Source organism: Barbus barbus (assembly GCF_936440315.1).
Source record: "Barbus barbus genome assembly, chromosome: 1".
NCBI classification, from domain to species: domain Eukaryota; kingdom Metazoa; phylum Chordata; class Actinopteri; order Cypriniformes; family Cyprinidae; genus Barbus; species Barbus barbus.
In genome coordinates, this window is record NC_136729.1 from 45,969,435 (window position 1) to 45,982,505 (window position 13,071).

The window sequence follows — 13,071 nt, forward strand, 5'->3', positions numbered from 1 at the left end:
AAAAATGTTGCTTAAAGTTAATTGGAAATCATCTATAGCAGTGATTCTCAACCAGGGGGCCTCAGGATGACTTAAAAGGATTTAAAGTAATAAACTATTAATATATTAAAATTATCAAACTGTACTATAAAAGGAAATATCTTTTTAATAATAGTTTTATATTTATAACTATTGCTTTTATTGAAGACCAGTTCTGGAACACAAAACAGTACTTTTGGAATCACAAAAAAATGAATTTTGGTGATTTTCTTTAATATTTAAAATGAATTAAGCACATTAATCTAGTATATTAATGAATTCAATATATACAGCAGAAGCACAGGGAGCTTTCAAATATCATGTTGGAAACCAGTGGGTTTTATATGTGGTGAACCTCTAATCTATAGCATTCTGGAGTAGTTAAGTAATTAAGAAGTCAAATACTGTCTCTTTATGGAAAAGTTCATTTCTGTCTTTGGTTCACGCTGCTGTTATATAGTCACCACGGATGGCAGCAGCACCCAAAATAACAAAAATTAAATTAAATACAAACTAAAATAAATAGTTGAAATGATTCTTCACTGTAGTCCTGAGAGTCTGACAATCTTCTTGACCGCAGAGGTTCTTAAATCTCATGTGAATATTCAAACATGAACCAGTCACATTTGCTGTCATGGATGTCAAACTTGGTGTGAAGATCAAAATCTGCAGAGAATAAACTTCATTGTCATTCTATTTCCCCACACTTGGATTGTTAACCTTAATTATACTGTATATGGAAAAGAGCAGCATGAGCGTTCTTCTACATTTCTCCTTTAGTGTTTCACAAAAGAAAAGTGAAGAGTTTGAGGTGATGTAATACATTATGACAGAATCTTACCTATTTCTTTGTGTGGATATCTATTAATGTAATGAGTGAAATTAATAGTGAAAGTACAGAGTTAAGGAGTAAGATCCAGATTAAAAGGCATTTGTAGGAAAAAACAAAAAACTAAATATAAAACATTTAAAGGTACTGTTTTAGTATGTTTTTTTTTTATTATTTTTTATTCTGTTCATTAAAATTATCCCCTGGGATATGAAAGTGTTCATAGTATGATTATAAATCCCATATTTTTAAAAAAATATTATTATTATTATTTTTAAGTTCATAAAACAAACAAGCAAACACATGAATCAGATTTTTGGAGCATGCCTTACATGAAAATACTGTATCAGTGTTTTTCAATTTTCTGCAATTTCTGACTGAAAATGATTTCAAATTAAATATTGCACCACTTTTTTCAGTGTATGCTTTATATAAATGTTACATTTTAGCAAAATCCGAATTTAACTTAACTTAAATATTGTCCTATTTAATTCAAATAGCTGCAAATAAGCATTCAGTGTCTGCCTGTCCTCTGACTATAGTGCTTTCCGGATGCACACTAGTCTATAACTCAGCACCGGTAGTTTAACATGTCAGTCAGGCGGCGTCTTCAATATTAAATGAATGCTTCCTGGCCAGAATCGCAACAATAACATAATATGCGGCAGATGTAATGCATTGCATTGTGTAAGTATCTCTCATTGTCTAGTGAAAATGGTACAATCTCATTGAGCAATAGTATCGACGTTTCTGATACGTACAAGCATAGTGAGGGACTGTCCTCCAAACAACATTTCATTCTCCTCCATAATCTGCGTTTATCACTGAAAGCAGCCCAAATGTGTGACGTCGACTCAGAAACACATTTCTAACATGCACTACCAGTCAAAAGTTTTTGAACAATAAGATTATTAATGTTTTTTAAAGAAGTCTCTTCTGCTCACCAAGCCTTAATACAAAGTACAGCAAAAACAGTAAAATCTTGAAATATTTTTACTATTTAAAATAACTGTTTTCTATTTGAATATATTTTGAAATGTAATTTATTCCTGTGATTTCAAAGTTGAATTTTTAGCATTATTACTTCAGTCACATAATCCTTCAGAAATCATTCTAATATTCAGATTTTCTGCTCAAAAAATGTTTATTGTTAATGAAAACAGCTGAGTATAATTTTTTCAGGTTTCTTTGATCTTTGATGAATATAAATTTCAGAAGAACAGAATTTATCTGTAATAGAATTTTTTTGTAACATTATAAATGTCTTTATCATCACTTTTGACCAATTTAAAGCATCCTTGCTAAATAAAGCAAGGATGCTTTAAACCGCCCCCCCCAAAAAAAAAATATAAAATAAAAAATAAAATAAAAATACTGACTCCAAGCTTGTGAATGGTGTAGTGTATAATGTTATTTCAGATAAATGCTGATCTATGGATCTTTCTAATCATCCAAGAATCCTGAAAAAAACTTTTAATTTTGTTTTAAATATTGATAATAATAATCAGAAATGTTTGTTGAGCAGTAAATCAGTATATTATTATGATTTCTGAAGATCATGTGACACTGAAGACTGGAGTAATGATGCTGAAAATACAGCTTTGATCACAGAAATAAATTACAGTTTAACACATATTCAAACAGAAATCAGTTATATTATAATATTTCACAATATTACTGCTTTTGCTGTATTTCGGATCAAATAAATGCAGGCTTGGTGACCAGAAGAGAATTCTTTAAAAAACATTACAAATCTCATTGCTTAGAAACTGGAAGTGTATCATGTGATCGTTAGTGAGCCGCTATCTGTCTTATCAAATGAAAGTTCTTTCAATCCCGCGCTCACTTGTCTTTCTCTCTGTGTTTGTCTGTAGTTTTCTTGTGCCCTGGGCTCTTGCGCGGCGTTTATCAGAGCGAGCATCTGTTCGAGTCGGACCACCAGTCGGGAGCTTGGTGCAAAGACCCCCTCCAGGCCTCAGATAAGATCTATTACATGCCCTGGACGCCGTATCGCACGGACACCCTCACCGAATACTCCAGCAAAGAGGACTTCATCGCAGGACGACCCACCACGACCTACAAGCTCCCCCATCGGGTGGACGGCACCGGGTTCGTCGTCTACGACGGAGCGCTGTTCTTCAACAAGGAGCGAACCAGGAATATTGTCAAGTTCGATTTGCGCACTCGCATCAAGAGCGGCGAGGCTATCATCGCTAGCGCAAACTATCACGACACTTCGCCGTATCGCTGGGGTGGCAAGTCAGATATCGATTTGGCGGTGGACGAGAACGGTCTTTGGGTGATTTACGCTACGGAGCAAAACAACGGACGGATCGTGATCAGCCAGCTCAACCCATATACGTTACGTGTCGAGGGAACTTGGGATACGGCCTACGACAAACGCTCCGCTTCCAACGCCTTCATGATCTGTGGGATCCTGTACGTCGTCAAGAGCGTCTATGAAGACGACGATAGCGAAGCCACCGGGAATAAAATCGACTACATCTACAACACGGAGCTGAGCAAAGACGGCTACCTGGACATCCCCTTCCCCAACTCGTACCAGTACATCGCTGCCGTGGATTACAATCCCAGAGACAATCTGCTCTATGTGTGGAATAACTACCACGTGGTCAAGTATACAATGGATTTCGGAGTACTGGACAACAGTCTAGGTAAGAGCTGGAGTGTTTTGAAAACTATGATCGCTTTCTCAAAGTGAATTGCACACAAAAAAATAATAATTGTTTCAAAAGGAAAATAGTAGATGGATACAACTTTGTTCAAGGTTTAAGCCGTTTAGTTCATGCCTGATCGTCTGTTTGCTTGCATACAGGAGTTGACAAAATCATAGTTCACAGCTTTGATATAAACTTATATATACCCTTCCATGTATTTCAAAGATGCCCAAACTTTTTAATTATGAATGCCCAAAAATCAGACTTGATTCACTGACCAAAAGTAAATGGTGCATTATATCCAACATTATTATCAATACATTTATTAAAATGTATTCAAGTTTTGGAAATAAAAATATATATATATTTAAATAACTTTTTTTAGATTATCTTTTAGTCATAATTATTACATTTATTTACATTTACATATTTAGCTGACGCTTTTATCCAAAGCGACTTACAATTGCTATATATGTCAGAGGTCGCACGCCTCTGGAGCAACTAGGGGGTTAAGTGTCTTGCTCAGGGACACATTGGTGTCTCACAGTGGATTTGAACCCGGGTCTCTCACACCAAAGGCATGTGTCTTATCCACTGCGCCATCACCACCCCATAATTTAATTATAATAAAATAATAATAATATAATGATAATTAATTGAACAAAAATGTAACTTCTTTTGTTTGGGTGTCGCTGATATATATGTCCATATATGTAATTTCCCAACTTCCTGATTCTACAGGAAATACATCAGTGCAAGAAGGAAAACTGCACTCTTTAAGTGATTCATGGGGTCTTTAAAGAAAATGAAGATTTTATTTTTAAGATTTTAAGTTTTTATTTATTTTTTTGTCACTGTCATTATTTTGAAATAATACATTAAAATTAAGTACATTTCACACCCAAATTCTCATTACTGTACAATGAGAAATAAAATATTATGTAAGATAATAATCTTAAATATATAACTTTACATTTTTACTTTTTTAATTATATGCGCTACTTTGTTCATTTTTGTTGATTTAATAAATGAATCATTTAGTTTTACTGTATTTCAATAAAAATGTTACTATTATATATATATAAAAATAAAAATCTAATTATAATCATCATGAACAGAAATGAAAGGGAAAAAATACATACTTGGGTGGAAATGTCTATACAGTTTTAAATGATTATTAATGAAATGTCACAATGCAATAGAATATATATATTTTTACTAACCTATCAGTCTTACAAATAACCTTTATTTCTGTTATGCAAAATGCTGTCTTGTATTTCTTATGATATTAGGGTGAAATATGACATTTTAATGAGATTTACTGCCTCTTCCTTAAAAACACAGCTACTAATCACATTTTGGTGAATCCGCGGGTGGAGCTGCTGATGGGAATGTTGTGGTTGTGAAAATGGAAGCGTTGCCTTTTGATTTAGTGAAATGAGTTGTTTGGTGTCTGCGGGCGGCACACAGAGCTTCAATGCTGTTTGCTTGAGTTAGTGGTCGAGCAGAAAGTTTGGAATGTTCTCTTTAATTGGAAAGCATCGAGTGAAGTTGGTGAAGGGGAAGTTCATGGCTACTTACTGAAAGTCAGAATGTTGTCGGATGGATCGGCATTAATTACAGAGCGAATGTTTCTCAAATGTGTGACATTCCTTTCGCCATTTAATTAAAAGCCTTTTAAAGATAGAAAACTTTCATAAACATCACTAAGACTGTGGGGAAAACACTGTTACTGCTGTACAGTAATATGCAGGAGGCGTATTGGCGGTCATCGCTAAGAGAAAATAAAAAGTTAAATCATTTACAAAAAATTTTAATCCTTTCCACCATTTTTTTCATGATCACCCTCAATGCCAGCCAAAGTATTTTAATTGCCACCACATTATTTGATAAAAAAAAAAAAATCTACAGTTTTCTGCTGCAAATCTACCATTACTATTATATTATAACTATATAAAAAAGAAAAAAGACATTAAATATATTAAATAGAGAAAAGTTAATATTGCATTTTATCCAACTGTATTAAAACACTTCACATTTATACTCTCAGCCTGTCATGAGCCGCCAGCACGCTAACTGCTGCTCATGCTACTTTTTTTTCTTTTTAATATTAGGCAGCATATACACTGCACAGTGTTCAGCATCCAAATATGCTAGTATAACGATTTAATCGTATTAGTGTTACTATTAGTGTGAACTGTTGTCAGTTTTCTGTGGAGCAATAGTTTGAGGAGAATCTTGCTGAGCAAGTTAGTTACACTGTTAATAACTTTCTACCTGAATAACACATCCAGTCTAATGCCACAGACATACTTGCAGTGCATTTTCACCCTTGCATAGAGGATGTTTCTGTTGTGTGTATCTGTGCGTAATGGTGCGTGTTTCTGTGGCAGGATGGACATGAGGTGGAGTTGCTTTTATTAAGTGATGGTGTGATTTGAGATGCTCTTACATGCATTTATAGAGTCAGGAAATGACCCACTCAGAGCATTCTCAAATCACACATGCAGAGAGAGCTGTGTGTGTGTGTGTGTGTGTGTGTGAGAGAGCTCTCTCTGAACGCACAACACCTGCGGCATGTTTCTCCTGGAATTAACCTTCATCTGAAGGTGACTCTTTGATGAGGTTCTGTTCATCACATTCTATTGCTGTTTCAAGACCTAGTGAGCATACATACTGTGTGATTAAACACGCCCAAAATGCAAAGCTGCTTCATGACATTTTAGGATTTTTAAAAAAGATTTTATTAGGTTTTAGGCTTGGTGACATTATCAAGCAAAATGACACGCAACAGTGACTAAGTTTACATGCGCACGAATAATGCGATTATTTCCAATAATCAGAGGAAGGTTTCCATTATTCTTATTATTCGCTAATACATTTTTTTACTGCCATTATTCACATACCCCACTGAACATCACAAATGATGGACTCAGAAAGAGCTGGTGTGTTACTGGCTGCTGTTTTAATTTATTTACATCTAATGCAAAACACTTTTGTATGGTTGCATTCCACGCTTTTTCGGCGCCATAGAAATGTTATGGCAATTCGTTTGCCTACGCTGCTGTTTCAGGATGAGTGTAAAGAACAGAGACTGGTGGCAGCGAGTTTTCCCCAGAAATGTGATGCTTTCTTCGTCTCCATTGTTTTTGATCTGCGTATTATTACAGGTACGTGTCACGTCATTCATATATGTCACAAGTGCATGCGGCAATATTGCGATTAAGGTGTTTACATGCACGTATGTTTTGATTAAAATTGGCGTACACCACCTATGTTAATATGATTATGCTTGCTGCGATTATGAGCTTAATCGCATTATTTAGATTGAAGTATTGCATTTACATGAAGCAGAGTTTAATCGCAATATTGCCAAAATCTAATTATTATCGCATTAAGAGGGTGCATGTAAACACACTCAGTGTTGTTGTTCTGAATATCAGCACGGCTATACATACATGTGACAAAATCACAGCCATGCTGATATTCAGAACAACAACTCACTTGCTAGTGTGATATTGCTATACAACAACAATAAACAAGAAATTAAAATCAAGTGTCTTACAATTGAGACAAAGTGCTGCAGTTAAAATTCTAACTTCCTAACAAAGGTCTCAGGTTTCATTCCTGAATAAGTATTGTAAATGGAGCTGGTTGAGTAAATGATTCAATGACTCACTTAACTTAAATAGCAAAACAGGATATCTGATGATCTTATTTAAATGCAAAGTAATTATTTTACAGTTTTCACAGAAAAAAAAGTAAATAATTAGAGTTTTCTGTCACCACCTACTGGCATTTCAGCATAACTTCAGAAAGAGTCAATTCCCAGTACTAATGCACAGACTGACAATCTGACTAGGACAAACAGAGTGACACAAACAGTGAAAAGTCCCAGTGCATCCAAATGCAGCCAAAAAGGGGGGCGTGAGCCGCCTTCAGAGTTATAAAATAGCAAATGAGACACCCTACGGTCTAGTGTTTTTCAACTCCAGTCCTCGGGATCCACATTCCAGAATGTTTGAGATGTCTCACTATTCAACACACTAAGGAGCTGATAAGTTGAATCTGGTGAGTGTTTGAATTGGTGAGACATCTAAAACATTCTGGTAGTGCACTGGACTGGAGTTGAAAAACACAATGCCCATCACAAGATCGCAAGCACATCATGTGTGCCATTTAGCACAGGGCCTCTAAATGTTTATTTTTTATGCAATAATACAAGCTACTGGCAAAAAAGAATCAAATGAGGAAGATGAGAAAAATGGATACATTTTGGTAATGAGAATTTGTGGGGGGAAAGTGCTTAAATCTTTTGAAAATAACATCGCAATGCAAAAAATCTTTATGATCCTGAAATAGGCTTCTGTTGATTTTTGGGTGAAATATGGCTTGGATAGGATCTCGACTCACCTATTTAACTCATACAGCATTGTACGTTTATTTTTAGGCCCTCTATATGTTTTAGGTCTCAGGCAGCGTTTGGCTGGAGGCTGGTTTTATCGCTGCACACAGCTCCATTACTCACTGCTGAAAATCCCCTGGCTCACGGGCACAAGTGTGTCACACTTTATCACCCCCTCCCCGCATACTCTCTCCAGCTTTAGTTCATCTATGGAGGCAGTCGAGAGAGAGATACGCACTGTGCTACAACATCTGTCCCTATGCCCGGCTCCACTGGCCTTGTGTGTGTGTGTGTGAGAGAGAGAGAGAGAGAGAGAGAGAGAGAGTTTTCAGTTCTGTCTCATGTGTTTCTGTGTAACAGAAGCTTCAGGGAATCTATAAAAATAATCATGATATAACAGAATTATCCTAGAATGTCCAAAATAAGTGTAGAGCCCTATTCGGACGGGACTAGTTTTCTAAACTACGTTTGAGTTTTGATTCTTATCACCTGACCTCTGCAATTTTCATGTGCCAATTCAGACAGGACTAACATCTCCGTGTTTATCTCCGTGTTTATCATGCGGGGTAAGTCGTGGCCTAATGGTTAGAGAGTCGGACTCGTAATCGAAAGGTTGCGAGTTCGAGCCCCCGGCCGGCAGGAATTGTAGGTGGGGGGAGGGAATGTCCAGCGCTCTCTCCACCCTCAATACCACGACTGAGGTGCCCTTGAGCAAGGCACCGAACCCCCAATTGACAGCATGGCTGCCCACTGCTCCGGGTGTGTGTTCACGGTGTGTGTGTGTGTGTGTGTGTGTGCATTTGTTCACTACTCACTGCTGTGTGTGTGCACTTGGATGGGTTAAACGCAGAGCACCAATTTCGAGTATGGGTCACCATACTTGACAATACGTCACGACTTTACTTTTACTTTACTTTTATTACAGAGGTGGGAGAGTCTGTTTTGTACATCTGGTCATTGCAGAGATCACGTGCTCTGTATTCGTGCATTGCGTATAGTCATTCGGGTTGATAGTATAACCACAGTTTTACTACAAATACCATGGTGAAGCTATATGGCTAGTATAGCAAAACCATGGTTAATGTAGTTTAACTATTTATTTTTTTTATTTATTTGTAGTAAACCCATGTTTAATTTTTCATAAAGGCACATATGTAATTACAACATTATGTAATTGAGTGCAGAAATGAACGCGAGTAATCTTACCTGACGCTGATATTACAATAGCCAGTCTTAAAGGAGTCATCGGATGCCCATTTTCCACAAGTTGATATGATTCTTAGGGTGAAAAGTCTATAATATGCTTTGGTTAAAATGTATCAATGGTAGTGTAAAACAACACCCTTTTACCCTGTCAAAAACAGCTGTTTTTAGCAAGCCGTTTTAGTGCATGTTCCTTTAAATGCTAATGAACTCTGCTGACCCCGCCCCTCTAAGTTAAAATGCTAGTGTCAATCAACAATTGTGTGAGGGCCTGGGTCAGCGTGATGTCACACAGACAGGCATCTGAGAATGGCTTGATATGAGGAAGGGGAAATGATTTAACGAGATAAAAAAAAAAAAACACTGGATGGATCTTTATCATTATAGGGTGGTTGTGTACACACTGCCAACACACATTTATAAAAGTATGTATAAAGTATGACAAAAGTATAACCAAAAATGCTTCAAAATCTGCATCAGATAATAGATTTCTCTTGAAATGTCTAAAATCTGCATCAGAGAACAAAGGTAGTACAGGGTCAGTGCTTGATTATTATCATATTCAGATCTGAAACTCAGAATGACAATGCAAAATCATCAGCCTCAGATTACAAAACTGGAATATAATCTTCAAAATCAGCATCAGACAATAATAAAATCAGCGTCAGATAATACAATTAGAATGTAACCTCCAAAATAATCACACACAGTAGAATTGTTCATCTTGAAATCAGCATTATATAACACAACTGACACCAGTAAAGAAAACCCTACATGAGGCGCAGAATATTTTCTCTGGTCTTTATATGATACAGATGATGGTTCCACACCAAAATAAACATGGCTTTCTGTATATGAACATGTAATGCAATTTCTCTTGAAATGAATGTTTATTTTTGTGCCACAGTAAAGTGAAGTAAGAATTCTCAAAACAGTGACCGTTATTGAACCAGGACCTTGTTTTTCTTCAGGCTCCTGTGAAACTTGACATGTCTGAGATGTCCTCCTGGAGCTGTTGTGACGGATGGTGTCGTGTGAGATACTGATCTCCTGTTTTGACCTGCTTTGTGGAATAGCAGCTCTCTTCCTTATAGCTTTTGCGTTTGCTGATATTCAGAACATGTGAGGGAACGTCAAACGCAGTGATGTTTGGAGCTGGTGCGGGAAGCTTGTTGGCGAGCCATGCCGGTGCGTTCTGCTCTGCAGGGCCCCTTTAAGGCAGACGTAATTGACCTAATCTGGCCCATATGCAGAGTGAAATATGTTTAGCCGTGACCTCAGAGGAGCACAGCTTTGTGCTATGACTACTGGAGATCTTTAGACTCTGTCTGGCATTCGGTCTAATAAAATACACAGACCTGCAGACTCCTCACAAAACAGGCTGCAGAAGAGGAAAAATAAAGCTTACATCTAGAGGATTTTGGATTTGATTTGTTAAACGTGTTCAGATGCATTCATCTATCTCCTGTTATGTTCAAGTTTGGCATGAAACTGAAGTTTTTTGAGTGAAATTCATTGAACAAGGCAAAAGCATAAGGGCAGGACCTGGTTTCATTTGTTGTTAAAAGGATAAAAAAAAAAAAGTTGGTCAAGACAAACTTTCCTAGACAGGAATTTGGTGTAGTTTAAAAGCTTGAACTTTGAAGGCTTTGAAGTTGTTGTATGGTTGCTAACATGCTCTGAGTGGTTGCTAGGTCATTGGGTGTTCTAAGTGGTTGCTAGGCGGTTGCTAATTGGTTGTTTTTGTGGTTGCTTGGATGATCTGTTTGATTGATATGTGGCTGCTAGGCTGTTCTGGGTGGTTGCTGGTGTGTTATGAGTGGTTGCTAAGTGTGGTTCCAAGGTGGTTGCTATGTTTTTGCTGGGGTGTTTTGGGTGGTTTCTAGTGTGTTATGGCTTCTATGTTATTTCTGGGGTGTTCTGTTTGGTTGCTAGGTGGTTGCTTTGTGATTGTTAGGGGGTTCTGAGTGGTTGCAAGATGATTTCTATGTGGTTGTTTCTCAGTGGTTGCTATGTGAATGCTACGGTGTTCTGATAGATATGTTATGCTATTTCTGGGGTATTCTTTTTGGTTGCTAGGTGCCTGCTTTCTGGTGTGTTATTGGTGGTTGTTATGTGGTTGCTAGGATGTTCAGGTGGCTGCTATGTGGTTGCTAGGTGTGATTGCTAGTATGTTCTGGGTGGTCCGTAGGTGGTTGCTATGCTGTTGATGGGGAGTTCTGGGTGGTTGCTACATTATTTGTGGAGCGTTCTCTTTGGTTTCTAGATGGTTGCTATACAATTTCTGGGGTGGTCTGGGTGGTTACTAGATGGTTGCTAGTGTGTACTGAGTGGTAGCTTTGTGGTTGCTTCTGGCTGGTTGCTAGGGTTTTCTGTGTAGCTGCTATGCAGGTGTTTGGATGGTTGCTGAAAAAAGTCGTGACGTATTGTCAAGTATGGTGACCCATACTCGAAATTGGTGCTCTGCGTTTAACCCATCCAAGTGCACACACACAGCAGTGAGTAGTGAACAAATGCACACACACACACACACACCGTGAACACACACCCGGAGCAGTGGGCAGCCATGCTGCGGCGCCCGGGGAGCAATTGGGGGTTCGGTGCCTTGCTCAAGGGCACCTCAGTCGTGGTATTGAGGGTGGAGAGAGCGCTGGACATTCACTCCCCCCACCTACAATTCCTGCCGGCCGGGGGCTCGAACTCGCAACCTTTCGATTACAAGTCCGACTCTCTAACCATTAGGCCACGACTTCCCCAGTTGAAGAGTTGCTATGAAGTTTCTAGGGTGTTCTGGTGTTCATGATGGTGTTGCTAGGGTGTTCTGGGTCATTGCTAGGACATTGCAGAAAAAGAGACACAAAGACAATTCCTTTAATATAAAACTGTCAATATTAGTATTTTAAAAACTACCAGCAGGCGAAAGTGTGAGTTTTGTCCCATGTGTTAAGAATCAGAGAGCTGACTCTGATATTCAACAATTCACTTAAAACAATACAACAACAACAAACGTGTGTGTGTGCAATATGATGAGAACAGGTCCAAAATGTTAATTAAGCATGGCTGTGAGTGAGCAGTGATAGAGATGCTTCATCTTTCTGCCAGACATGAATGAGTCGAGCCAGTTCTCACTCGCACTGATAAGACACCAGAATAGAGAGACAATTCAAAGTAATGAGCTCTTTCTGACAGCCAGAGAAACTTCTCTTCATTTTCTTTGGTGCTGAGAAGACGAACGAGATATAATTATGACAAGAAGAGCACTTCAAATTAAGTGTAATAGCACGAGGCTAAAACGCGGCACACCACACGGAACGCCGTTGCTTCTGCCGTCAATCTTGATAATGGACAGAATGTTTTAAGAATGTTTCTTGCATTGATTGGAAATTACAGGCAGATTTACAGATTGACAGGTTGAGTTAATTGAGTTGGTTTTGTCGCCTCTGGCTTGCTTAGTTGGGGATATCGTCAACCTGATTGCAAAGACTCTATTTAAACTGAACTGAGCTGGATGATGACATCACTGAATTCAATAATGAAATGTCTTTAACTGAAAATCTTTTTTTTTTTTTTTTTTTTTTTTTTTTTATTACATTATTGACACTATTTTCCTTTTTTGATATTGTGCAGTTGCTTTGACACAATTTACATTGTAAAAGGCGCTATATAAATAAAGGTGACTTGACTTGATGGTTCAGACCACACACACTTAAATCAGATCGCCTGATTCACGAGCAGCTTCGGTCAGTCCGTCTTCATCTGCTCCACAGGAAACAGTCATCAGTTACTGATACAAATTAATTACACATACTCAGCAACTAGGGCTGACAATTTAACACATTTAATTTAAAATGCAATAATCTTGAAGATTTCTTATTGTCAAAGTTGAAAACAGTTACATATATATATATATATTTTTTTTTTATTTTTTATTTTTTTTA

The 13,071-nt window shown here is 37.6% G+C and overlaps 1 protein-coding gene across 1 annotated transcript in view; it reads left to right on the forward strand.

Annotated features, from left to right (window-relative positions):
* The window catches only part of LOC306868823 (adhesion G protein-coupled receptor L3-like), a gene marked incomplete at its 5' end in the record, with an annotated part of 222,555 nt that overhangs the window by 105,926 nt on the left and 103,558 nt on the right, over positions 1-13,071 (forward strand). Inside the window, one exon of the mRNA XM_079415205.1 lies at positions 2,722-3,522. Coding sequence (XP_079271331.1) covers positions 2,722-3,522 — 801 coding nt within the window. The remainder of the gene's footprint in view (positions 1-2,721; positions 3,523-13,071) is intronic.